This window comes from Phoca vitulina, unplaced genomic scaffold, assembly GCF_004348235.1.
Source record: "Phoca vitulina isolate PV1807 unplaced genomic scaffold, GSC_HSeal_1.0 scaffold34, whole genome shotgun sequence".
NCBI classification, from domain to species: domain Eukaryota; kingdom Metazoa; phylum Chordata; class Mammalia; order Carnivora; family Phocidae; genus Phoca; species Phoca vitulina.
The window spans coordinates 4507718-4532348 of NW_022589737.1; the positions used below are offsets into that span (position 1 = coordinate 4507718).

At 44.0% G+C, this 24631-nt stretch overlaps 1 protein-coding gene across 8 annotated transcripts in view; it reads right to left on the reverse strand.

Moving 5' to 3' along the window:
- Window positions 1-9750: 9750 nt before the first annotated feature.
- ARHGAP32 (Rho GTPase activating protein 32) overlaps window positions 9751-24631 on the reverse strand; it is a 311240-nt gene continuing 296359 nt past the window's right edge. For 3 of the 8 annotated variants that reach the window (XM_032426187.1, XM_032426186.1, XM_032426183.1), the window contains 5 exons: window positions 24229-24374; window positions 22505-22576; window positions 19773-20651; window positions 18109-19091; window positions 9751-16782 (listed from right to left, as the gene is read on the reverse strand). In XM_032426187.1, coding sequence (XP_032282078.1) covers window positions 14533-16782; window positions 18109-19091; window positions 19773-20651; window positions 22505-22576; window positions 24229-24374 — 4330 coding nt within the window. In that variant the 3' untranslated portion in view covers window positions 9751-14532. The remainder of the gene's footprint in view (window positions 16783-18108; window positions 19092-19772; window positions 20652-22504; window positions 22577-24228; window positions 24375-24631) is intronic. The other 5 variants (XM_032426184.1, XM_032426182.1, XM_032426185.1 and 2 more) reach the window with 2 other exon arrangements.

Here is a 24631-nt window from a genome sequence, read left to right on the forward strand (position 1 = left end):
CAAAAACAAACAAACAAACAAACAAACAAAAAAGAGATATTCAAAATATAAGGGGAATTGATTTTCAGTCTAGAATTCTATATTGATCTAAACCATCAAAAAGGGTAATGGTAGGAAAAAAAATTTTTTTCAGAGATGCAAAGTCACAAAAATTATTTCCCTTGCACCTTTTTCCATCACAAAGAGAGAATAAAATAAGACAGGAAGGTGGGATTCAGGAAATAAGGGATGCCCTGCAGAGAGAGGTCAAGGGTATTCCCACAGCAATCACAGCTGTGATGCAGGTCCAGAGAACCACCGTTCTAGATTTGAGTCAGAAGAGGAAGAGCTCTAGGGGACACCTCTTTATCTATCCCCGATCTCCAAAAAGAAAAACGCACAGAAACAGAGAGCATCTGATGTGTAGAACCATATCGAGAGGAAATTTATAGTACCACAACAGACGCTGAAGATGAATTAATAAATACATAAAAGGTATTGGATATGATTAAAGGGCTCTGCACTGTAACTAGAATTAAAAATGTAGATGGAGTGCGTGTTCGTGTGTGTTGTTGGGCAGGGATGGGGCAGTAACCAGACACAGCGCCAGCCAAAGATCAGCCTCAGCTTCCTTAGTGGGAAGTTAGTACATGATGTTTAACATTGAAAAATCAAGAAATAGCACATTATTTAGAAACTGGGTGGTAAATACCAGAAGAGACACCTAAATGAATTGGAAACCGGGTGGTAAATACCAGAAGAGACACCTAAATGAATTGAGAAATGTAGTCTTGAGAGGCGGTAGAAATTGGAAAGTGAATGGGAACTGATGTTTTATTATAAAGGCCTGTGATTCTATTTGACTTCGAAAACTAATCACGTGAATGAGTTCCATTACAGCAAAGTTGTTACAGATGACAGCTATGATAATAAATGTCTATAAATGTAGACACTGGCTTGAAAACCTTCAGCTCGGGGCGCCTGGGTGGCTCAGTCGGTTAAGCGTCTGCCTTCAGCTCAGGTCATGATCCCAGGGTCCTGGGATCGAGCCCCACATCGGGCTCCCTGCTCAGCCGGGAGTCTGCTTCTCCCTCCCTCTCTCCCTCTGTGCTCTCTCTCTCTCTCTGTCTCTCAAATAAAAATAAATACATCTTAAAAAAAAAAAAAAGGAAAACCTTCAGCTCTAGGGAGGTTTTGGACTAATTCTCACATCCCACTAGACACACCTCCACCTCTCGCTTCCATGGCACCTCGCTCTGTTCTTGTATATCACTTCGTTTGTCCCTCAACACTTCTGAAATAGTCATGACTGCAAGTACTAGTCCCATTTTGCAGATAAAGCAACTGAGTCTTCAAAGGATGGAATAACTTAGCAAAGTCACATGGCCATTGTCCTCAAATTTGGTATGGAATCAGGTGGCCATAAATACATTCGTCATGCTGTTATGAATAAAGAAGCTGTGGGGCACCTGGGTGGCTCAATCGGTTGAGCATCTGACTCTTGATTTCAGCTCAGGTCAGGATCTCAGGGTCATGAGAGCCTGCTTGAGATCGCTCTCTCCCTCCACCTTTGCCCCCTGCCCCAGCTGGTGTGCTCACTCTCTCTCTCTCTCTCAAAATAATAATAATAATAATAATAAAGAAGCTGTGACCAAAACCAAAAATTCCTGACACCTAGTCCAGATCATGTTCAACTAGACAATGCTTCCTAACTGTGTTCTGAAGAAATGTTCTGTGAACAAAATGTTTCTGTGATCCAACATTAACATTCCTCTTACAGACTTTAATGTACTACGGTGTGGTGTGGATCTAAGCAATTCTACAGCTAAAACACCAAACAAATCTATTTGATCCATTATTTTACAAACCTTGGGGTCACGTGATCTTTGGGCGCTGGGGGCTGGGAGACTCTGGTTAACAATGAAGATCCTGCAACAATACTTGTGTGACTGTGGCCTGGGGCCAGGTTAAGCCCAGATAAGTCGAGGAGTGACAGGCCGGACTGACAGGGCCTAGAAGGGAAACTGGAGGGATGGCTCCTAAATCATGGATGACACTGAATCTTCTGGAAGGTTCTTTGTAAAAATACAAGTTCTCTGGCCATCAAAGAGACATGTAATTTAGCAGCGTGTAGAAATTTGTATTTTAAAAAAAGGTCCACAGGGAATTCTGGCGAGCGTCCAGCTTTGGCAACAGAGACGCTGGGCTCTACGCAACGGTTTATCCCATTTCCTGAAAATACCAGTAAACAGTATTTGCAAACTTAAAATCATAAACTCATCCTCTGAAAGTGTGGAATCTCACAGTGAAAGCAAGCCCCCACGAGAGTTCTCCAGATAGATGACGTTTTTATCCAAGTCCTGGGCGCGCCCTTCAGATCTTTCCCTTCCCTTTTCAGCGCTGGTTCCAAAGCAGCAGCTTCTCCCGTCACTCCCGTCAGCTCCCAGCATTTGCCGCAGGCCACTGCCCTTAAACTGCTCTTGTAAAAAGGGGAGGGGGAAGGCGATGCCGAAGAAAGCAGCACCTGTTGAATCAGGTCGGGAGGACCCTTCCGAGAAACGGGAACGCTTGCCAATGAAAAGTGTGTCAACAGCACCATCTGGTGGCTGCTTCAATTTCTGGGCAGTAGGCATGTGGAGGCCCAACTGCACCGGAAGAGACCCCTTGTGGTTACAAAGGACAGTCTTCTCCTGGGGGGCTGAGCGTGGGCAAAATAACAAAGTGCTCTGAAATTGTTGTTTCCGTGACCCCCTTCTTTCTTAAACATCGTTCATTCGTCCGTCTGTTCATTCAACAAACCTACTGGGGTACATACTGTGGGCAAAGTGCTCATGGAGCTTACGAATTAGTGAAGAGACAGACAATTAATAGATAAACCAGTAATTACAAATAATTTCCGAGTGATACGTGCTATTTAGAGTATTAAGAGGGTGACATGATCAAGCAGCTACCTCAAATTGGGACATTAAGGAAAGCCTCTCGATGCAGTGAATGAATGCTCAGGGAAGAGAAGTGACTTCGCATTCGAAGAGCATTCTAGGCAGAGAGAAGAGCGTATACAAGGAACCCGGGGCAGGAATTTTAAAAGAGGCCAGTGTCTAATTGTAATGGGGTGGGGGGGAGATCAGGGCGAAGTCAGAAAACCAAATCATATAGGCCAGGGTGAATAGTTTGGATCTAAATGCTACTGGAAGTCTTTGAGGGGGCAGATGCCACGCAGGGGGTCGGGGGGAAGAGCACTCCGGGCAGAGAGAGCAGTGAGCTCACCGGGCAGCAGAGTCAACAGCCCCGAATGACCTCCAGGTGGCATTGGCCCCCAATCCTGAGGACTTCACAGGTACCACACAGCCTCCGGGTTGGGAAGGGCTTCAAGGGTTTGCTCTGATTACCCACCTAATGTTTCCATCCCTCCTACAACATCCTTGCTGGATGGTGATCCATTTCTGATTGCTTCCACCATTTAGGGTCGATGAGAGCAAGTGTAAACGGTTTTCTTCTGAGAGGTGTGCACACACCTGGGCTGACTCACATGCCTGTTGCCTCCCCGCACCAAGTCGCCCCTCTTTCTCCATACTGGTGGGTTACAGGTTCACGGAACATGTTGCTGAGGAGCTCAGGAGGAGCCAGGGCAGGTGATCAGGTACCTTCCTGAACAATAAGGAGGTCTTTGGACAAACATCACATTAGCTAAGATAGGGGACAAAAGGTGCCTATTTGTATAAGGTGAAAACTTCCCAGAGCCAAGATGACCTTGAAGCAGAACAGTGACGCCATCAGTACTCTCTCCCGGAAAACTCGTCTGTTACTAGTGTAGCAAAGTACTTTCTGAGTCCAACGTTGGGTGCTTTTGCCGAGCACCAAGGAAGCTCCTCCTCCATGTTTTAGGTTTTGTTTTTGTTTCTGTTTTTTTAAAGAAAAGGACCATAAAAACCAAAAAGTCAAGATAGCCTTTGGCACCCTAATAATCATAAGCTTATTGGTAGGAAGAGAACCATTTCCCACCATAATCAGTGTAAAAAAAAAACTTGCCAAGTCGCACTGAGAGGACCACCAAGGGAAGGGGTAGCTTCTAGATCAGGAGGGGTCAGGCAACAGTGAAAACCAGTTTCCATGGCAACAGTGAAATCCAGAGTCCATGGCAATTACTCTCGGAGAGTTCTTGAGGCTTCCAAGGCTCAAGACTCCCAATAACTTCATCCTGCAGGGTCTCAGGAACCTCGCGAGATGTTTTAGTTATTCCCTTCAAACTCATGTAGCTTAGAGAAGGAGCTCGTTCAGGAACTAACTCATTTATGTTTCCCTAGATTCTACCTTGGTACACAGGTTACTATAGAGGTTTGTGGAAAACTATCCAAGCCTCAGTTTTCCCTTCTCTTCCAAAGTTGCCACGACCTGGGTTCATTACCTCTTCTCGGGCCCGCACCTGGGGTGCTTTGTAGGACGGATAGGAGTGTAGGAAGCAAGCCCTCCTGGACACTCAGAATATCTCCCTTCTTCTCCTCCAGGTGACTCCCCTTCCCTACTTTCCAAACAATTTTCAAAACTGACCTCCTTTAGAAAGATTTTGTGATGAGTTCTCGTCCTAGTGTCTAGTCACCCTGGCATTTTGAGATCATCTAAGCCTCCTTGCTTCCCTTTTGGGGCCATGGAGCAACACTGCTGGTGCAAACATGCTTGTAGCATATGAAAGTCCACCAGACTATGGTGTTGGGTTCATTCTGCTGCTGAAGAAAGACGATCTGCTCTATTCCGATACCCAAATGAAGGGTTTCTGAGTACCCGCCCTCCACTGCCTTACTGTGGAAAACAGAGACCCATCGGTACATCCGTTCAACAAATATGGCTGCACATTATGGCTGTGGCACTGTTCCAGGCACTGGGATCTAACAGGGGACAAGACAGAGTCCCTGTGCTCTTGGAGGTCACGCTCTGGAGGAGGCTGTCACGTGGGTAGCATGGGAAAGCAGAGTGCGCAGCCTGAGAGTAGGTGGGCGTGCTGTTTTAGAAAGGGTGCTCTAGGGAAGTCTTTTCCAAGGTGGTGACATCTGGTCAAAGGCTTAAGGTGACAGAGCAAGCCTCAGAAATACCTGGGACCTGCGCGTTGCTGGGGGAGGAATGTCGGTCCGAGATGGAGGTGGACTTGGCACGTTTGTGGGAGGAGGAGGAGGAGGCCAGTGAGGTCAGTGACAGAGCAGAGGGACGGTGGTTGCATCTGCCTCTCCAACAGCGTTCACGGAGCACGGCGGCCCCTTGGCGAGCCTTCCTGCGTCTCTCTGGGACTGGAGCAAACACGCCATCTCTTCAATTACAGCAGCTCTTCTCCAGTCTGTGATCAGAAACCTGTGGGCGCACGGCCAATGTCTTGCTACCATTTGGGGACCGCCAAAAGGGACACCTCATCCAGAGAACTGCCGGCCCTACACTGCCCCTCAGTTTCTTTTGTCCAAAGAACTGTTATTCCCTGAACCTGCCTCAGGGCCTTGTAACCACAGTGGCATTCCCCATACTACCGTGCGGGGGGCGAATCGGAGAGGCGAGCCCGGGGTGTGGCACGCACTGGTGCTGCTCACTGCTTCCCTGCTGGGCTCTGCTTCCGGCCCATGGCAGACTGCCGTGAACTTGCCTCCTTCCCTGTGTTTGGGCAGGGCCTTGAAACGAGTTCTGGCTCATGAGCTCTGGGCTGGAACCCGAGTTACTTCTGGGCCACACTTTAACTACTTGTGCACGACCCTGTGGTGCTCTCCTCCCCTGCCGCCGCTTCCTAGGAATATGTTTCAGATGATGTAGCTAAGGGATGGGGAAGCGCCCTCACCCCGAAGGGCTGCAGGGCCACAGAGAGGACCGCCACCCAGGAGAGTCACCTGGACCTGCGGCCGATTTTGCTTGAGCAGGAAATACACCTGTTTTTGTGTTAAGGTACTGAGATTTTGGTGATGTTACTACAGCACAAGCCTAGCCTAGCCTGATAGGGAGGAGTTGATTTCCCTGCAAATTAATAGCATGGTGTCTTCAACACTTCTGTGTTAGGGTGTCCATAATCTTTGAAGATCCACTTTGGGCAGGTAGAATAGCACAGTGATAAAAATTACAGGCTCAGGGGTGCCTTGGGGTGGTCCATCGGTTAAGCGTCCGACTCTTGATCTCAGCTCAGGTCACGACTCAGGGTCGTGAGATTGAGCCCCACCTTGGGCTCCACACTCAGCAGGAAGTCTGCTTAAGATTCTCTCTCTGCCTCTGCCCAACCCCCATCCTGGGCTCTCTCTCTCTCAAAAAACCAGCAAAAAAACCACAGAGGTATGAACTCAGGCGCATTACTTAAACTTTCTGGGCCTCAGTTTCATCGTGAAGTGGCAATAAAAGTAATAATGCTACTTCACATAATTATTAGGAAGACTGAGTTATATTAATATACGTAAAAAAAAAAAAACCTTAGAATAGCCTGGTACCTGATAATTGATCAATAAATTGTTAGATCCATTAGTTACTATCAATCCAATCACTCTCTTCTCTGGCTGGCCATTTTGCTTTAACACATGTTGAATCAGAAAAAATGTGTATATGTTTAAGAATAAGGGGAAGGCCCTTCGTTATTTACCAGGTATTACCATTCAAAACAGGAGAGACGGTCAAAGCCACCTCTCTTTAGCAACTCTTGTAAAATGCCATATTCCGCTACTCTTCTTGTGCATCAAAGCGGAGGGCTGCTTCTGTTCTGCCACTGTGTGTTGTCCTGGGCCCGCGGGTGGTCGGGGCGGAACAGTGCCGTGAAGCCCGTGGAGAGTAACTGCACTGGCAAGAAGGCACGGTTCACAAGTGTTCCCGAGACCATGTCCCCAAACTGCAGAGCTATCGGATTTAATGGAATGACATGGAGAGAACATAGCTCTAATGCAGAAGGTCGACGTGATTCTGTAATCGTCAGTGCTATCTACATAAAGGTCTCCACTGAGTAACTGCAAAATATTTTCAAAAAACAAGGGCTTTCTTCGCTACCATGTCACGCTCCAAACTTCACCGTGAAGTTTGGTTTTAACCAACACATTATGTCTTGCGTATCTACTTGCTAAGACTCTTCCTGAAAGATGTCTGTCAACTATGTGAAACCTTCCAGTTTTTGACTCAGTTGAATTGTATCAAGTTTTTAATGATACAATTATATATGCATAATCGAGCCCTCTTTCCTGTAACTGTGGTAAGATCTTGCCCCATTTCACAGTAAGTATCCTGGATAACTGCTGTTGGGTACCTGCTCTCCCTGCAAGCCCTCTCGAGAACTGTAAGCACTATTCTCATTTCAGAGATGAGAAAGCCATGGCTTAGTAAGAGTTTCAGAAATAGTTTAGTAGCTCAGCGAGGGTTTTAGAATTTGTAAGTAGCAGTCAGGATTCAACTGCCCAACTTCAAAGTCTGCTTTTATGAGAGCATAAACGCACGTCGAGAGTGCCTGGGTCTGAATTTCAGCTCCACCACTCATGAGCTCTTTGACAGCAGGCAAAGGGTCAACCTTGCACCTTGGCTTCATCCACAAACCGACGGGCTAGGAGGAACAAACGAGTTGATAGCTGTAAAATGCTTACAGCTGTGACTGACACGAGAGTAGAGTAAGCATGGTGTTCGTTGTCCTTAGCTGTTAAAAACATTGCTATATTGTTGCCCACAGTTGATAAAAATACCTAAAACTAAAAAACCAAATAAGCTAATTATGTGCTAGTAATTTTTGTAAGTTCTGGTGAGAAAGGAGAGCGCATCCCTTGGTTCTAAGAGTTACTTGTTTTCCATGAACACAGTGTTTGAAATATTGACAGCCTGAATAGTAAATATGCACTAACTATATATACTTCCCCATCAGCTTAAATGTTTCCCACGCAAAAGAACTATGTCAGTATATAATTTGAATCAATGCTGAGGTCATCAGTTTTTTTACCAGTTTTAGAGAATGTTGAATTGTTTTCTATGTTGTCAGCTCAATTAGTCCTAATATTTTTGTGTCATTGTTACAAATTATTGAGTCTAGGCTCGGTATTTAACCACTGGGGACAGGAAATGAATGATAAATTTGTGTTCTAGTATCACTAAAGTGATAGGGAACCAAGGTACAAATCAGACAATGTGGTAAAGCTACATGAAGTAGAAAGTGGTTTCTCTTTTGGAGAAGGCTATTAAAGATACTGTCTAGATCAGTACTGATCCATCTGGACCAGAATCACACGTAATGGATGCTCAAACTGTGGATTCTGGAGTCCAGGCCAGACCTGCTGAATCAGGCTATCTGGTAGTGGCTCAAGAAATCTAAAGTTAAACTGGCTTTCCAGATGCTTTATATAGATTCTAAGTTTAAGACTTGTCCGGTTTAAAACATGAACAAGTGGCTGAGAAATCTCAGGATGCTTTTCAAAATGTTTTGAGGAAATGAAAAAAAAAAAAAAAAACACTAATTGAATGACTCGAGGACAGCTGAAGCTGTCTGTATGCATGACACTCCTCTTCCTTCCCCCTGGAGTTCACGGTGGACGCCAGAGGTCTAGGCACTCGGACAGAGAAATACTTTGCAGTTATTACCGGGGAAAATGCTGGTGTCTAATCATACAGCTTTCTCACGGAGCGTCTCATGCAGGGAGAACTCCCATAGTCTGGCTCCACCCCCTTCTAATACAGTAATATCGTATACATCTTACCTTATACAGTAATGTCCCACTTTCTGAAACTCGGCTCCTCGAGCACTTTTTTAGGAGAAAAAAGCAAGAAACTCCAAGTAATGAAAAATAGGAGACACAAAGTCCAAATCTTTCCAGGCCCCAGTTCAGAACTTCTTTTGCTCACCATTTTGACAACCTTATTTATTTTGAATAGTTAGAGGAAGAGGAAGGTTAGAGGTAGTTTTTAGACAGCAGGAAGTGACAGCAGAAAGAAAAAGATATAGGAAATAAAAAAAAAAAGCGAGACTATAAAAGGACAGTGGTGTAGAGCACTTGGAACAGAAGAAACACTCCAACACTCCTTTTATCTCAATATGTCCCCGAGGGTATCACTATACTATGGTAATCTGTACGTGTAAGTGATGAATCTTTAGGTATAATGGTAGCAAAGTTTGTGGTTTAAAACATATTAATATTTAAAATAAAAATTAAACTTCACAATTTTCTTTTTTTTTTTTTTAAAGATTTTATTTATTTTTATTTGAGAGAGAGAGAACGAGAGACAGAGAGCATGAGAGGGAGGAGGGTCAGAGGGAGAAGCAGACTCCCCGCCGAGCAGGGAGCCCGATGTGGGACTCGATCCCAGGACTCCAGGACCATGACCTGAGCCGAAGGCAGTCGCTCAACCAACTGAGCCACCCAGGCGCCCAAACTTCACAATTTTCAAAACCTACACTCTCAACTATGTGAGAAACATGACCAACTAGAATGTCTTAGTTTCGGTGGTTGTAGATGCCCACAGTTTTACAGCAATGGGGAGTCTAAAGTACTTTAAGTGTGCCTTTTCCCATAGAATCATAACTAACTAAAATCTCAAATGCCACCAATGTATCTGCCACTGATTCTTCAATGATAAATACACATTTTAAAAAATATTGTATTTTCATCAGTATGAAGGAAATTTGGTGATGGAATTATTGGTAAAGAAATGAAAGTCCCTGGGGCGCCTGGGGGGCTCAGTCGTTAAGCGTCTGCCCTCAGCTCAGGTCATGATCCCAGGGTCCTGGGATCGAGCCCCGCATCGGGCTCCCTGCTCAGCGGGAAGCCTGCTTCTCCCTCTCCCACTCCCCCTGCTTGTGTTCCTGCTCTCGCTCTCTCTCTGTTAAATAAATAAATAAGATCTTAAGAAAAAAAAAAAAGAAATGAGAGTCCCAGAAAATTAAGAAGACCCAGTGGAAATGTCATACAGGTCTTTTCTTTAATCCCATCAAAACCACTTCCATGGAAACACGTGTTCAGGTCTGGAATGTTCCCTGAGAGCAGAGGTTGTACCTTTGCTTATAGTCTGCAATGTGTTATGCAGGTAGGTAGAAAGCGGCTGGCTCACCAGGGTCATCTGTACTAACCAGGCAACTTTTCCTACTACAGGCAAAAAGGAAAAGGCCCCAATAATTCAGAATGAAGAATGATTTGTAATTTATGACTCCCAATAGGAAATCTAAGATTTCAACAGCTGAATATCATGGGTTTTTTTCCCTTCCTTCAAAAAAAACCTGGCTGATGAATTATTTTTGAGAAGAACTTTGGCACAGCAATGCACTCTGGATCCCGCATCAGGCAGCTAGATCATGTGCAGGACTTGTGTCACTGAAATACTCTCTTTATCTGGGTTCGCCCCAAACCAGCTTGCCACAGAGCGTAGGAGAGGACTCTTTTCTGGTCATTTCTCTCTGAAAAGTCAACAGGATGTCCGAGATGCTTTGAGGGAATCTTTAGAAATATGGTTGTTACTTAGAATTCCCTTGTGGAGAATCCTGAGCTTGGAAGCCAATCCAGTTTCCTGGAAACTGGCAACTTGGGTGTCAGGTCACCGAAGCCAGGTGTGTGTTCCTTAGGGCAGCCCTAGGTGGTGCAAGTCTGTCTACACTGTCCAGCACAGAGCAACAGGTCTTTGCAGTTCTAAAGAGCCTGCTTGACCTGGGGACAATCCAGCCCAGCAGCACACCGTGGCAAATAGATATAAACAGGAGCCATTAAACCCCTTCCCTCAAGTAATATACACCATTTGGTATAATAATCTCTGTTACACACTTATCTTTTTGAATATCCCCGATTATCCCATTTTGTTATAGTCATATTAGGGTAAAAAGGAAACACATACACAAAGAAGTCTGTTTTAACCTGAAATAATTTTGTTGATATTTGAATTGCTTTCAGTGGGACATTTGCTTTAAACCACAAGGTACCTCCATCTGGATTATTGGAGTACAAAATCTCTTCTCTCCCCCCTCCCCCAACCAAAACAAAGAAACAAACAAAACCCCAAGCCCACAACTCAGCTTCAAATAAGTTTTGAAGAAATGAGACTCTAAATATTTACATATGGGTCAAGAAATAAATCACAAAACTATTTACAAAAATACACAAGCTTATATGCATTAACAATTTACACCAGTTCACAAAAATATTAAAACATAAAAAAACACTATATAAATTAAAGTTAAGAACTCAAAAGTATGAGCTAAGACTTCCTAGGATGCTTCTCTCATGCAGGTCATGGCTGAAAAATCAGGTTTTGCTACCTTAGAATCTAAACTGTAAAACAACCATTTTTATTCTTTGAACACTAACAGTACTAATCAGAAAAGGAAAAAAGACCCTCTGTGCACACGGACATTAAAATATACCATTCCTGACATTTCCGTAACACACAGTACTGAAAATCACATGCCTCTAACCATTTGGAAGTAACTTTCTGACATACTTTTGCTTTCATTATTATTTCCTTACACACACTGCTCAGACAATACTTTGCCAACATAATGAATGGATGATTGACAAACAGGGCTGGGAACAGATAATATGGACTTTGCAGGCTCCTTTTTAAACTCAAGGGGCAAATTTCCAATTTACAATGTATGCATCTATTGCTGCTTCAAATGTGCTTACCTACCCTTCTATCTCCACTCATACTGATGGTCTCTCTTCTTGACAGAGTCAGCCCTAGAATTTTTCAACCTGACCCTAACTTTAAAAAAAAAATGCTTTGCCATTATAAAAATGTGCAGGCCCTATCCGTGGGACCATCTTGGGGACCTGCATGTTTAAAAGGAAACTGAATACAGTAAGCAATAAGGTTCAGATGAAATAAATAAGAAAATGGCACCTCTGGGGCTGTTAACAAAGTCTCTGGCCAGACATCCAGGGAATATTTGTTTCAATCAAACCAAACTGTGACATCAGAGTTTTGCCAAAAAAATAAAATCTGGAGACATGGCTATAAAAATACCAACAGAATTAAATTATGGGTTTAATGCATAAGGCAGCTCCATTTCCTTGATCATAATTTGAACATTACTGTCTGTGAAGTCACACACAAGGTGAACTGTGCTGAGTTTACCTGGCTCACAGTGATCTGTCGTGCAATTTCTACCCTCCAGGATTAGAAAGGGAAAGTCCCTCAAAAAACTGAATCCGAAGTTAAGGCTGTCTCTACATACATTAAATGAAACAACTCTGGATCTTACCTAAAGTTGGTGTTTCACAATTATACCAGTAATTTGGGTCATTATTCTGTATTCAAAATATTTACCTGATATTTCTAAGCCCATAGGACATGAATAAGGTAATTGTTTTGAGGAATTAACCTTAGTATTCATAAAATAGACTTAGGTTCAGGAGGAAACAATGTGTGTGACAGTAAATCCACAAATATTAAAACTGGATGGGACTCCTTCAGCGGCTTTCTTCTGGGCTCTCAGTTACTAATGCCATCTGTACCTCCTCGTCATACGGGCTCCTTTCTATGCTCCATGCTGCTGGTGAGAACTTACGGGGCGTGTGTGATCTCAGAGGGGCAATGGGTTGCCTACTTGACACAAAGATGGTTAGAAAGAAAAAAAGTTAGCGCTGCATATTCACCAAAGATCAAACTCCTGTCTATAGCACCTGATGTGTTTGTGTGCTAAAAGGAAGTCTCCTATCAGGTTCCCTAACACTGTGACTCTATGTGCGTTGGGTTTGCATGTTTCATGCAAAGACATGTCCACAGACCTTTCACAGGTCAGTATGTCCGGACTGCTACCATGATCTTTACTGAAGGAATTCATCTCATCAACTCTGGGGAAACAAAAGAAAATCTTATAGAGTATTTCCACATATAAATAAATGTGTTCTTAAAACTTTATTTTTTTCTAAATATAAACCCTTAAAATGAAATCACATGATTTTCTTTTAAATAAAAAAAAAAAAAAGAACTGGCATGAATCCTAATCTTTATACAACTTCACAGCAATAATAGCAGCATGAATTTAGCCTCTTAAAAGATTTCTTCCTTTGTTCTAAAGTTAATTCCAAGTTTTAAAAAGCCAGAGCAGCAATCATCCAGTAAATGGAATGAAATTCTCCTAGTGTCTTCTACAAACTGAGCTTTTAAAACATGTGAATGTATAAAACTCAAGTATTATTGAGAGTTATGGAATGCAGGGACAATCTAAACTCGTTTGTAAATACAGGACGGCCTGGTCGGTCTGGTGCTGATGTGGTTGGGGGAGGGTGGGCTGCTGAGAAGACGGAGTGGAGTCAGGTCAGACAGCTGTCTGACCGGGAACGTGACTTTCAAAAGGAAGTCCAGGGTATTCCACATGTGTAACAGGCCCACGAGCTTGTAAGGACTAGATCTGAAATGCTGGTGTAAAAATGGCAATTACAGTAAGACTGTGAGCACACGGCACAAGGGTCCCTTAGGACGCACACGGTCACTGCCCGGGATTCCAACTGCTGAGATGGGGCAGTGCGCTGAGTGTAATTATTGCAGGGGCTTTCAGTTTACTAACAAATAATTCATAGCTACCTGAAGAGTTCCCAAGAAACCTGTACTCTGGTTCAGAAACAGAAATCAACATGTAAATTTGTAATCATGATAAATTATGGGTATTTATCCAGTCAAGTCATGCTGGGTTTTCTTTTTCACCCCAACTGGGGAAAAAAAAAGAAAGTTGCTTTAGAACAAATGGCGTGAAATGTTTTACTAGGATTACAATTTACCAAATATTATTGAGGAAAAAAATAACTGAAGGCAGGCAACACGTTAGAAGCACTTGACAGGGTTTTATGGTGCTACCGAAGTTCACGGACTTCTGCCTAAGAAGTTTCTTTACTCCTGACTTTAGAAATCCCTTCTGCAGTTGACGTCAGCCTGCCCACTGAACTGCGAGGAACGACTCTAAGAAGTAAGAATGTAAAGAACATGGTTCAGCCTGGGTCTAAATGGCCTGGCATTTTATGATGGCTCTTTATTGGATGCTTAAAGTCTTCATTCCTTTATATATTTTTAATTATAATGTGCTAATTGTCTGAGAGATTCATCTGAAGGATCAGGGAGAAGTTCTTCTCCACTCTAATTTAACGCATGAGACCCTTCAAAGTCAGGGAGAACGAAGTGACAAAAACCGAGTGTCGACCTGGGCAAGCTGCATGGCTACTGAGAAAGTTAGTAGAAATGCAACAGAAATGCAAAAGCCTACCAGGAACTAGACATAAACCGCTCTGCGCTATGTAGCAAATACTAAGAAGGACAAAGTTAAATTCAAATTCAGTTAAAGGCAGTCCTCAGGCTCTGACAAATTAGCCCCATATGGCAAGTATGGTCTGTGACAAATTTCTTCACTAGGTTTTCAACACAGTGCTTTACAATCATTCAGATCTCTTTTAATGACAAAAATCACAGTCTAGAGATGGTAATGAAGCAGGGAAGGGGAAAAAGATGGTGATTTTTCTTGTTTTGATTTTGTTTTTTTTTAATGTGGTCGGGGGGGATTGTAGCTTTTTTTTTTTTTTTTAATCTTTTTGGTTACTGAAAAAAAATAGAACAGTCCACTGTCCAGCAGAGGCTGCTTCATCTCTATTGCTCCAGGGCTCATTCTGCATGGATCTGTGTTTCAGGGTGCTGCAAAGACAACTCTGTGGGCAGGAAGGCCCCCTGACCCAAAGCTGTAGCATATGTCCTGTTTTGTGGGTGGGGAAAGCCAGGGGCCACATAGGTCCCCATTGCTCCTCCTCCAAAGCCTCCTCGCTGGTGCTGGGGTGGGGAGTGGTAACCCTCCAGGTTATCATACTGGGACACAACAGTCATACTGCTCTGGCGCTTGCCATGTGTTTGGTATTGGTACAGAACACCGGGGTCCCTCTCCACATTCTGAGTATGATGGAGTTTCAGGCTGTGACTCCTCTCCGGTTTCGGGGGTGGGACTATTGACTGGGGGAGGTGTTCCTCCTCCTTGTAGCAGTCTCTGGAGTGTTTCTCTGGGGCAGGAGGCTGCCTAGCCCGAGGCCTCTCCAGCTCTTTGGAGAGCCTCACCTCTTTGTGGTTCAGTCTGAGAGACTCCTGCCCCGATGGAATATATTTCCCTCCAGAGTTATGGTAGCTGACTGGCTCAGAAGTGTCTGGAATCCCTTTGGGCCCATAATCTAACTGGCCAGCTCCTTGCGGGTAAGGTGGCCCATTTTTTGATTCACATAACTGCCTATGGCTTGCTTCCTGATGTGCCCTGTGCTCAGGGAGACTACAACCCATGTCGTGAAGCTTCCTGTTCCTGAGGCTACTTTGCTTCTGAGGCAGAGTCGGTTTCTCTGACTGTCCATTGCCATATCCTCCGTGGTGGTGGGCTCTATCGAACTCTGGCTCTGGATGCTTCCTATAGAAGCGGTCCTCTCCCTCAGGACTGACGGCCTTGGCTGGATGCCGCCCCTCCTTTCCCTCTGCCACCGAGAGAAGTCCAGTTTTCCCAGGATCTGATTTACTACGGAGGTGGATGACATAGATCCCACCCAAGTCATCTTGCACGGCTGGGGTCATGTTATCATACTGGGACATAACAGGCCCTTTCACCTTCTGCCGAGCGCGGCTCTCTCTCCGGATGGATTGCATGCGGTATTTTTCCATGTCCTCGAGATCCCATGATGTGTACGTGTGCTTTACATCAGCAGTTGGAGGCATGTTGACTACATTATGGTCATTACCAGAGAAGTAGCCAGTCATGTTGGCCCGGGGACGTGGGAGCAAACCAGCATAACTGTACAAGTTCTTCCCTTGCAGCCTAGGATTGTAGAAGGCAAAATCGCGATTGGGTAGGCGGTGAAGGGGCCTCAACTGTACTGTGCCGTAGGCATCCACGTCACACAGGGCTCCTTCTGGACTGTAATAGGAACTAGAAGAACTAGAGTATGGGCTGTACCGGTAGTGGACCCGACCATTCTCAAAGTAAGGCTGAAGCTGAGTGACATGATAATCTGAGCGGGCCTGCGAGGACTGATATGGCTTATACTGGTACAGGGGTCTTGGGCAGTAGGCTGGTTCATCATCTGGGGGAACTTCTGTCCGGGAAATGGGAACAGAGCGAATCATGGAAGATGGAGGGGCATGGAGAGACTGTACCCTCCGGATGGTAGGGTACGGGGGAATATCTTCAGGGTAACAACTACTCCTAATTGTGGAGCCCAAAGAAGATACATACTCAACTCGGCTGCATGGTTTGGCGTGGTGTCCAGATGCATTTCTTCCCGGGGCCACGTATGTGTTATAACGAGGTCCCATGGAGGCTGGTGGCTCTGATCTGGAACCGTACACCTGGTGTTGCTCCAATTTATTATGATGTGGAGGTACACTCTGGGGACGGTACTGGCAGTTTGGATTCATATTGAAATGCAAACAGTTTTCTGGCCCAAAGGGTTCAGTGGTGACATCAGGCCTAGCAAAGGTGGAATAAGTCGTTTTCTGCGAAGCATGCTTAGGTTGTGGGACGGGCAGTGGTAAAGGCAGAGCGTCGTCCACAGAGGCTGAGGAAGCAGTGACAAAGGGATGATAGCCGGAACTGCTGAGGGCGTCCACACTGCTGGAGTGTATGGCTGTGGCCATTTTACTCTCCATTGTCCTGGTGGGGGGAACCGGTGTGGGAAAGCCACAGGACGAGTACACGGGGACGGAGTCGGCACGCTGGGGCAACGGTGGGGCCCTGGCACCTTCCCGCACCTTTTCAGGAAGGCTTGGCTGGAGGGCAGGACCAGAGACGGGACACTGGGCCGCTGCACCATCACTGCCCAGGACAGGTGCGGGGTCATCCATGGCTCTGGGGTCAGGTGGTCTCTCTGGAGCTGGGACCACTTGCACCTATTGGAAGACGATCATATCATGAGCTTGTTTCCTATGCTCCCCTCTGTGGAATCAAACACTATTCCACCTATAACCCACGAGTTGAGGCTATCTGGGTAGCAGCTTGAAACTCCCCAAGCCACGTGGTCGCACTGGACACGACAGTCTGCCCTCACCACCAGGAAGCGGTCTGTGTGCTGCCACCTGGTAGGACAGCCATGACCATCTGTGGGAAACTGTTCTACTTTACAACAGGCTTTAAACGTGAGATGAGGTTGCCTATGGCATTATCTTAGTGTGCAGACCAAAAGGGAGGTTTAAAGTACAGTCAAGCTTAAAAATACACACCTAGTCTACCTGTCTAGCTTGGTCTCAACACCAAGAACATTCTGTTAAACAAAAAGAGTTGATTCTAGCTAGAGAGATTTGTGAAGTGACTCACAGCTATACGTAGTGAGAAGTGTGAGCCCCCTCAAATCTAGGGGAGAGTAATGAAGTCACTGGTCTGATTCAGGGCCATTCAAATCAAGCAGTTACTGTCTCTCCCCACCTTCTACTCCACCCTGGTCTGTAGCAACTGACGCCAAACATGATCCTCACAGCAAGGCTGCAAATAGGCTATCCTTGAGAAGCAGTTGCTAGAAATAGCATCCTCCACTAAAGCCTAGATATCGAAGTCCTTTGAGTTCAAGGTGACCAGAAAGCACATGGGGCACTTTTCTAAACTTTGAGAAAGTTAGAAAGAAATCTTAGCATTCTGCAAACAACGTTCTCTCATCAAAACAGATGCGTGACGACAGAACAACCTGCTGGTTTCGGCTAAGGAAATAACATAATGACCTAAAACACCGTCAGCTCTTACATTTCTAAAAAAGCTGCAAGGCAGAAAGTCTTCCAAATGTCTTGACAATAAAGCACGTTCACCGTGCAGATGTGAATTATCGGCAGAGGGTAGGTTAAATGACTTGCCCAAAGTCACACTGAGTCAGTGATGGAGTCGGGGGGTGGGTGCGGACCAACCTGCAGCCCCGACACCTGAAGCCCAATTTGACTTATTTGATCATGGTCTCCTTGTATTACTATGAAGAAACTACCAAGAGGCTTTAGGAAGAAAAGGCAGCAGGTATAAACTAGAGTCACTGAGTAACTGCTCCTTTCTCAGATAGAAACAGACATCAAGGTAAAGGCAGGTCCAACCTCAGACAGGAAATGTTCCATGGAAACCTGCCACAGGACTTCAAATAAATGTCCTATCTGACTCAAAGGTAGCAGCACACCCCGCTGAAAAGTGATGTACTTTTGGAGAAAGTACATTTCATCTCCCTGACTCCCTCCCCTTCTTACCTTGTGGGAATTATTTAGTCCTATGTTGGTGGCTGCCTGTACCTGCCCCATGACTGGCAGCGGCTCTGCTGATCTCTGGGAAGGAGGTGGCGGGAGGGGACGATTAGTTCTCGGAGGGCGCTGAAGTGTGACAGCAGGGCAATCAGCTGCGGTGGCTTGTTCAACCACATCCCAGCTGGCTTCCCTGGTGCTCATCTCGGCTGTTGCTAGAGCGGTTGTCAGGTAAGCCATGGCGGCCATGCTGGGATTCTCTTCAGGGGACCCAGATGGAGGGTAGCTTTTGTCCCGAGGCAAATTAGAAGGTGTGGGAGACTTGTCTGCAAGTTCTGAAGGGTGATGATGGGGTTTATCCAAACTTGCACCAAGATAAGAAGGAGGCTGCTCTCCACTGTAGAAATGAAGCTGACCCTGGTCCTGATCCATAAAGGAGACAGTTGGCATACTGGTCTTCCCGGACTGGTCTTCGGGGAAACTTAGGTGATCATCAGACTTAGAGTCCATTAAGGGAATGGAAGTGATTCTGGCCTTGTCTGGGTCCCCAGGTAAATGGGTTCGATATGGATGACTCCCTGGGAAGTCTGCCTGGTGGAGCTGCTCCCCAGCTTCGGTTGCACTGGCATGGGGAGGATTCCCAGGGGCGGCTGGATCTGGACTAGGCTGGTCACAGTTCCCAGATACACTGTTCTGGAGGTGGAACTCCTCTGCTGGCCTATCAGTTTGGAAATAGACTTTATCTAGAGTAACACTAGAGTAGGGACTGGGCAGTTTATCTTCGGTAGCAGCCACTGCTATGTCTCCATAATGTGAATAAGCAGCCTGGGAAGTCCCTGGTCTCTTCAGTGACTGAGTTGAGGCTTGCTGCGCGGACTCAGCTAATGCTAGCGCCAACAGGCGGGCAACGTTTTTCGGAGGCGGTGGTGGTGGGATAAGAGAGACTGAACTGACGGGAACGGAATCCTGAGGGGGGTCATGGGTAACTGCTCCTGGTGGGAAATTGGGAAAAAAAATGAGAGTGAAAAGGTAGCTTGTGTTATCCTATACGGAAAGCCAAACACTCCCCATTTGATCACTAGAAAACAGGTGCCTTCCATATTTCAAAATGGCAATCCATGATCTTCCATCCCACATGCAAATGCTGGAGAAAACACATCTGGTTCAGAAGGAAAACTAAAACCAAGTATTTAAAGATTGCAATCTCCTCTTGAATTGCTATAGAGATGGGGGAAAAAAGCAGGTCCCTCATCTGGCTCAGAAAAGACTGCTTAGAAAACAAGCTTCAAGTGCCTGCAGATTGTCATTAAGGATAGTTTTTACATTTGATGGTGTAGGCTGGCTGGTTAACTTGTAAGGCTATAATATAGGTACTTTTATTAGAAAACAGAATCAAGAGCTACGAAGCTGTGCAAAAATTATCCAGGAATTCTGACTGTCCAAAGACAAAAGGGGACTTTATGAAGGTCTGAAGCAGGACCACTGGCCCTTTGGGGGATTTTTGTTTGACTGATTTTAATTTAGGGCTTTGAGCCATCAGCACACCCAGAAAAACATTCTCTTTGATTAAAGGCTAGCTGTGGAGCAAATTTCTCTCTTAAAAGGCACAGATGGCACACAGGACTGAAGATCCCTCTTAGCTTAAGGAAAGAATGGAGGAAAACAAATGGTACCTGTCTGAGTCTGTCCAGAAGGTACAGCCTTACTCTGACTGCTCGCGACGACCTGCTCCTCTTTCCCTGGAGACTCTACTTCTGCAGCAGCCCCTTGGTCTAGGGGCTGGACTTCAGACTCACATCCTCCTTGGGCCTCTCTCTCACTTGTTTTCATCTTTCCTACCTGGGTGGGGGATCTATTTATGACATCACTGTCTTCAACACTTTTGCTCCAGGTTGGAGAAGATGCATTCGGAGCTGCTGTATTTGACACAGTCCCGATGACTTCTGACACCCGAGTGGGAAGAGTCACTGAAATTGGCTCAGATATGTTCATAGAAGGTGATTTGCTTAATTTCCGTCCAATCTTTGGAGAGAAAGCATAGACGACCTTTTCAGTGAATGAGGATGGCTTGGATGATTTCTCTTCGGTTGGGCTCAAGTCCAGGGTAAAGAATGGACTCAGTTTCTCCTGAAGAGGAGAGACGGCTTCAGAACTTGCAGTGCTTCCTGGTGTCTGAGACTGGCTACCACCTGCTTCTGTATCCTTTTTGTTGGAGCTTGATTTCTCCTGGGAGTATCCTAATGAATCTAGAAAGGAAGCCCCGCTCTCCAGACATTCTGATTCAGCCTTAGGGGGGCTGCACTGAAATGACATTGGGTCGAAATCCAGGCTGGCGACGCCAATGTCCGGTGGGCTCAAGTCAACATCCTCAGCTGCGTGAGGAGACATAAGAGCTGGAATATGCAGCAGCCCTACTTCCTCCTCACTCTCATTGTCATGGGGCAGATTATCATAGGAATTACAGCGGTTCCCCAGCATTTCTCCGTTAAAAGAGGCACTCAGTGCGTCACTGCTAGATCTGGGTCTTCTGGGTCGGAACAGCTTGGAGTCACCTGGCAAAAACGGATAACAACATCAAAGTATGAATGCCTAGGATACATGATACACAATACCATGAAAAGTCACCTACTTAGTACAGTAGTAATGCACAACTATAGGGTAAGGAAATGTTCCTTCTCATTTTCTTTCCAGAAATTGTCTCCTGGGGCAAATGGCTGGAACTCCTGAACCAAATGCTAAATAACAAAAACATCTGACGTCATGAGGGGGAGAATGCAGCCTTTCATGGTTTCAACAGGAAAAAAGACTCAGAACTCTTAGATTCTATTACTAGTCCAGCATTGACTCTTGTTGTGACTTTGGGCAAGATTTCTTTCTTTCTGTCTTACTTTATGACTGATCTCACACAAGATTTCTAAGATAGAATTAACCACTTTAAATAGTACTTTGGATATAGCACAGCAAAAGGGTTTTGTTTTTGGTTTTTTGGTGGGGAAAAATCCTCCTAATACCTACATTTCTAAAAAGCAAACATCAACTAAAAATCTCTACAATCCCATAAAGTATTTATACAATACTTAGTACAGGATTCTTTTTCAATACTTAGAACAAAATTCTTTTTTTTTCTTTACTAAGGACAGGCTTTAAGTCTCTCAGGCAGAGTCCTTCAAGAGTAAACCGTTATACAATTTTATGATATTGCTACACATCCAACTGGTAACAGAAGTCTTCGAGCTCAGCATTCTATTGCAAAGATTAGAATCGCCGAAATTGCCTTAACATAAATATGTTTACTAAGGTGTTGACCACTTATATGATTAATCTATATTAAAACATTATTTTTTGCTTAATACTGGCATCTACCCAGCCCCCTTCATTGTATCTGTGAACCATTCTCTTAACCGCAGTGAAATGGAAAACCTTGGAAAACCCTCAAGACGTCAGACACCCAACTAAAGGGATGTGTGAGGATTTCTTGAAATAAGCAGAGCTATCGGCTGATGAGGATCTGGCAGTTGGAAGAGTTAATAAATGAAGATAAGAAAGTTGACCAGGACGATGACACTCTAGGATATCTCAAAAAAAATGATCCCAATATCAACAGATTAAGAAAAGCCCATGGGAAATCAATGTAGATCCTCGTTATTTTTGTAGAAAGGGCCTTTTTTTTTTACAATCCTGCTGCATAAGCCAACCATAAAGTGAAGGATGTTCTATTTGCTATTATGACATGGTTTTGTCAAAAAAGTTAGATCTCCTTCCAATTGAGGTAATCCTTTGTTCATTCTAAACATTAGTACATAATTGCAACCATAACCCAACTTTAGCTAAGTAGGGGCCAAAAAACTTATTTTCAAAATTTTTAGTTTTGTCAAGTCAATCAAACTTTTTTGTATTCTTTACTAAAATTTTGGTCCCCATTTTAAGAGGATTCACTTCTAAATTTTCTTCTCCTTGTATGGAGGATCATATCTTCAGATAATGGGGATTGCCTATAATCAATCTGATCTATGAAATTTAATGTCAGGTTAAGCCATCTACAAGACAAAATACTGATTTGAATATCAAAACTGCTTAATTTTATACTTTGTAAAATTGTGCTTTCATGAAATCTAAAGAAAGAAATACTAATAACATCATTTTCCACTGGGCATTAGTAACTATAAATGATTAACTTAAAACATTTTACCTATTTTTATGTACACTGAATAGCAATCATGTCAACAGTGAAGAAATTAGATTGGTACCATATGAAGACATCCATGAATAATACCAAATAGATATGAGTATTGTTTGCAAATGATAGTTTGTAGCCTATTTAGTAATATATATTTACCAAATATACTCAATTGTTGTGTTCTTTTATGAAATATAGAATAAAACAACTGGATGGTTTTAGTCTTACCATCGACTGCATGGAGAGATGTAAGAGATTCTTCGCTTTTAGCTGAACGGAGGGTTCCTTCTGCCCTGCCACCTGAAGAATCAAAACCAAATAGTGTGAAGTTTTATCCACTGCTACATATGTAGAGAAAAGGAACAGTGATTTTCTCCACACATATTTAAACTTCCAAGGGTGATTAACTGTATATTTTGACAATCATATTCAATTTAAACAGTATATTATTAAGCTGTATTGTTTTCACATGGTTTCCTACGTGAAAAATCTCTTACCTAAAGGATTATCAACTTGAGAATAGAGATGAATTTTAAAACACCTTCTTTTTTTATTTCCTAAAGATCAGCATGATGGCTTACAATGATATCATACTAGGTTTTTCTTTTTTTCTCATCGTTCACAATCATTTGGTGACCCAGCCTTGTAGATTCTGCTTCCTAAAGATCTCTCACATCTATTTCCCACTTCTACTGCCACTGCTTATCCCAGACACTCACTCTTTCTTGGTTGTCCACCTCTAACTATCTCCTAATTACTGTCCAGTCTACAGGCTTATCTCTTCCCATATATTCCCTTACAGCTGCTGCTGTAAGTCATGTTTCTAAACCCTAAACGTAACCATGTTACATATTAAAGCCATAGGATAACCCCCAAAGGAACACAGGACAAAACCAAAACTCTCTGGCAAGCACATGAAGCCCCTGATGACCTAAACCTCTTTTTGAACCATCATATACCCAGCCAAGTTCCCTGCTTCACACATGAACACACACTTTGCTCCCATTTCTGAAATGCCCTTTTCAGTCCCTTGGTGATCACATGAATCCCTACTTATCTTTCAAAACCCAAGTCAAAGGGTAGATTTCTGACCACTAACCCTCTTCCTCATAGGACCTGACAAGTCCTACCATAAATGCCTCACACAAATATCTATTTCAATTGGTGTGATTCTGCATGAAATTTATTTTCTTACACATACACTTTCCCAAGTAAGTTTCTGAAGGCAGGGGCAGTATCTTAATTTTCTTTCTATCTGAGAGGTTGCTATCAAAATATTTAGCACATGCTTAGTACATGACTGCAAATCGAATGATGAATTAAATGAACTGAACATTATATTTCTAACATTCAAGCACTACTATCCTTCCTAGATTCAGAAGCTGTTAATATCAGTAGACCATGGTTTTAAAACTATTTTTAAGAGTAGTATTTGCAACAACAGTAATAGATTTATTTGATCCAATAAGATACTCTCATCAATGAGTCATCCCATAAAAAGATAGATTCCTTGGTTATAAGAGTTATAAACTTAAAAGGCATGTTAAAACATGGTTTTGTCACATTTTAAATCTGTAAAAATACAGATTAATAAATTTAAACACCATAGCAATTATTCTTTTTATTAACAACAATACGCAAACTATGTTATGAATTTCACCCATATTCACACTCTATACAATCTGCAGTTTCCACAAGAAACTGGGTACTTCCACGTATTCCCTGCATATTTATGTCTGCGTTTGGAGATGAAGAATTGGTAGAAGAAGACAATTCACGTGTAGCACCACGGCTGTGGACACGCTGTGTTGAAGCACACAGTGCACGCCATCATGATACACTGAGCACCTGTACGCGGAGAGGCGCAAGCCGGCGGGGCGGGATGACGGGTGTGGGCCGGCCGCACCAGCTGCTTTCCTGGCGGCAAAGCACAGGACAGCGGGAGCACCAACCTTTCAGAGACAGGGCTTTCATCTCGGAAGGCTCACTCTCGTTCCGCTGCAACTTCCGCTTGGAAACGGACGATGATTTCCCCAAGTTGAAAAAGGAACGCCAGCTGCCCACGGGAGATTTTTTCATTTTATTTTGAGGCCTCCTCCTACGAGAGAGAAAGTAATCTGTATTAAGATATCCAAGAGGCTGTCTTCATTTCTAGGAAATGAACGAATGATGGAAAGAACCAAACAGCCTAGAGAGGGCACAGCTGAAATAGTACCTGTGTTTACACACATCCACCGTATATGCCACGTATGTAGCAAACACCCACTATATGTGCATATATGTAGCAAACACCCACTATATGTGCATGCATGTAGCACACACATCCACTGTATATGTGCATACATGTAGCACACA